Genomic DNA, 3,812 nt, shown 5'->3' on the forward strand with positions numbered 1-3,812 from the left:
CCCCCCCCCACACCCCCGGGCATTCATGACAAAAAATAGTATGTGCCACTCGGTCCGTAGTGTCGGTTTGCGATTCGTGTGAGTTAGCAGCACTCATCGCAAACCTCCACTTACGAGCCTTGTGACACAAATAACTATTTCGCACTTGCAGGAATGCAAATTCAGATTCAGATAATAAGGGTGATGCTGATGACGAAAATGATACGAACAGTTTCTATTGAATATGTTAACTAATAGAAATAACCGAAAACTAGTAGAAAGTTCAACAGAAATGCAATAGCATTGTCTGACCAATTCGCTAAGTTTTTCCATGAAATTTTTTCGTACGTGATTATAAATTTAATATAATAGCATAATTTGATATGGAATGATGAATAATACATTTTTTTTTTCCAGGAGGAAAGAAGTCAGAATCGTACAATCAGCAGGGTGGAATTTTCACCGAGTGTCGACGACAATCGCAAATCGGTGACATGCAGAGCCGAAAATCCAAACGTGACAGGCCTCTACCTAGAAACTTCATGGATCCTCGACGTCGTATGTGAGTCTCTCATTTCTATTTATTCGCGTTCAATATCGCCTGTGAATTTATTGTCCCTCTTTTGTTGAGCAATTCTGAATAACGTTTCGAGTCGTTCCACTTGGCTTTTGGGGGAGCTGATGGATCGGGGGAGAGGTCTGGAAGAGGACCCATTGAATTAAATCAATTCAACCGTAAAGTCGATCAAAGTGGAATTCATAGAAGTACGATTGATACTGAATGTCACTCGATGCTACAATCGTTTCTTCTCTCGGAAAATGATGAGGGTGGGAGACATTATTTTATGATGAACGGAGGATCAGTGGATGGTTTTTCATTGAGGGCTGACTTGCATTATCGGAGGATTTTTAGGCATAAATTTTTGTGTCTTGAATGCGTAATTCCCATTCCACTTTGGCAATTACAATATTGAAAAAAATAGGCAGAGCATGCACTGAGAAAAATTTCAGTGGTGATTTTAACTACAAGGGAATTGTCAAAGAAATTATATTTACAGTAACAATAAACTTTGTTGATTAAATTAGGATTCATCGTTCCATTTACTATGTCAAATCGTGTCATCAACATTATGATGTAATTTTCACTTTAATATAATAGTTGAATCTACAATATTTATTGTGGTACCGAAACTATTTTTTTTTGACAATTCCCTTGAACCTGAAATTACCATTGAAATTCCTCTCAGTGTGATTGAATTCGATTTAAAGTATAGCTCTACCCTTCGGCCGGGCTATGCTGTACTTTGGGATATTTTCAGTTTTTAAATTTTTCATCTAAATTGCATGGAAAAAATTTGAACAAATTCATACCCAGTCAGTATTATCTAAATTAAATTTCGCAAAATATTGATATTTTTTCAAACATTTCCCTCTTATAAATAAATAATAAAACTTATTTGCAAAACGGTGGATTATTTTTTGTGAGGTGTCAAAAAAATTCTTGATTTTTTCACATCTAATGAAAAAAATTCAGATTTTAATCTTTGATTACAATGGAAATGTTGATTTTCACATAAGACACTGGGTTAAATCCTGATTTTTAAACATCTCTTCTTTGAAAAACCAAAACGACAACTAAATTGAGGAAAAAAATAGAATTCCGAATTCAATCGAGTTTTCTGCAATTTTTTTGCAGTTTTCAATAATCTTTGAATTTATCGTAAGGGTAGAGCTACTTTAAACCGTTTTACCACTCCGCTACTGATATTAAAACAGCCATCTCTACCAACAAATGACTTGAAGTTTTATTACGGTCGTGTTTAGTTTTTGAGAGTTTCTTGGCTGAACGAGTGTGGCCTGTGTGACGAAAACTGAGTTCATTTTTTGGAACAAACGTGTATTGGTTGAGAATAAGGGCGAGTGATAGAATCACGGACGACAAATTTTAATAGAAGAGCCTAGCGAATTTTTTAGATAATTCTATTGTATTTCTATTAAATATTCTATTATTCTTTTGCCGCTTCTATTGAAATGTTCCATAGCGAATATTCTGTAAAGAAGGTAAAAAGAATTCGATTTTTCTATACAGCTTATTCTACTGAGATATTGTCTATAGAATTCCGTCGGCTCAAATTTTCCACGTTTTTTTGTTTGATTTTTTTTCTAAGAGGAAAAGAAAGAGAAAATTTGAACCGAGGAAATTCTATAGAAAATACCTGAAGAGAATAAGTTATATAAAAAAATTGAATTCTATTGTCTGTTTCTATTGAATATTCTAACTAATAGAAATAACCAAAAACTAATAGAAAGTTCAACAGAAATCCAATAGAATGGAAATTTTTCGGCGCGTGATATATTTGAAATAGACAACGAAAAGAGTATTTGCCCCAATGAGCGACGGAAGAGTGAGTTAGTTGTGATCGGATGAATGTCGCATGAAGATATAGAGTAACTTAGCTCCCATAACGATATATTTTTTAAAAATTCAATTTTAGCTCAAATATACGTTCACTCATTCCATTAAATAAGTATCCTGTCTTCATGATTATGATCATAGAGTCGTAAAAATGGTCTAATGAACAATTCCTCTCTTCCCTCTCACCTTATCATTTCACAAATCTCTATGACTCCTTCATCCTCAGCTCCTTACGACCTCTCGCAGCCTCAGATATTTTTTATTTCCAGTTCTTAACTCCTCTCCACCCAGTGAATGTCTACTAAAATTCCCTTTTCCCCTAGTTCTCTCGCACGTAGGCCCAAACACTGAAGTCAACCTTTATCGAGAGCCGAAAATTTATCACTGAAGAAGTACATTCGTCCCAGGCCAACTCTCATAAACTTTACGCCCTATGGGTACATGTACAAACCCAGGTTATGGCTTCATTTCACGTGCTGAGAATGAATAAGTGGAGGTAGAAAAAGGTGTTAAGGATTTTTCGATGTGTTTGTATATGGATTCGCGGGAATATGCGTTTACGGTTGTTGGCGTCGTGGGGAAGGGCGGGTGGAGTATATATTTCCAACTGCCAACGAATTTCCACGCCTCGAGAATTAATGACTAGTGTACGGATCGCTGGTATTTTTTAATCCTAAAGTTTTTCACTTACTTTTTTCCGTTTTTTTTCCTCATTTTGTATTCATTTTTTTATGCATTCAGTTTATCTTCTCTTCTGCATACATTTCAATTTCCCCCTGGGCTTTTTTTCGTGATTATTGAGGAGGAAAATATTGAAATTTTCCGGAGGAAGCGAATAGTTTTTCAGAGTATTCATTAATTAACTGGTGTTATTTTATTCAGTGAGGGAATAGTAAAACGGAATCTGTACCGAATGGAGTTGGGGATTATTTTGTTCATATCTTTGAAAATTAACATAGGAATACTACATTTTCTCGACGAAGTAACGTATCACACACAATAGAGTCCCTTTAATTTTTTTTACACATGCAATGCTTTGCATTAGGACCATGTCTACAAAAATTGTGGCCCTCCCATTCTAATTAGACGATATTCACGTTGTCCCCTAAATTTAAATGTACTGACCCAATTACCAGGTATGAACAAGTTTCATATAAAAACCTAGCGAATTCGCTAGACAATTCTATTGGATTTCTATTGATATTTCTAGTTGTCTTTGGCCAATTCCATTAAAATATTCAACAGAAGATATTCTATAATTCAGTAGTGAAGTCGTTAAATGGCGATGATGGGCTAAAACCCATTGCCGTGGATCACGGTTCCCCACTTTTCACTATTTTGTAGTAGTGTGCGTGCGCCGTCGTGGTTTTCTTATGGCGCACTAATACACTGGCGACCCCCCCCCCCCCCCCCCCCC

At 35.8% G+C, this 3,812-nt stretch overlaps 1 protein-coding gene across 1 annotated transcript in view; it reads left to right on the forward strand.

The window, feature by feature from the left end:
* The window catches only part of LOC107035956 (hemicentin-1), a 222,807-nt gene that overhangs the window by 159,895 nt on the left and 59,100 nt on the right, over positions 1 to 3,812 (forward strand). The window contains exon 8 of the mRNA XM_015253624.2: positions 397 to 541. Coding sequence (XP_015109110.2) covers positions 397 to 541 — 145 coding nt within the window. The remainder of the gene's footprint in view (positions 1 to 396; positions 542 to 3,812) is intronic.

The sequence above is a fragment of the Diachasma alloeum genome, unplaced genomic scaffold, assembly GCF_001412515.2.
Source record: "Diachasma alloeum isolate Michigan unplaced genomic scaffold, Dall2.0 Dall_scaffold_00203, whole genome shotgun sequence".
NCBI lineage: Eukaryota > Metazoa > Arthropoda > Insecta > Hymenoptera > Braconidae > Diachasma > Diachasma alloeum.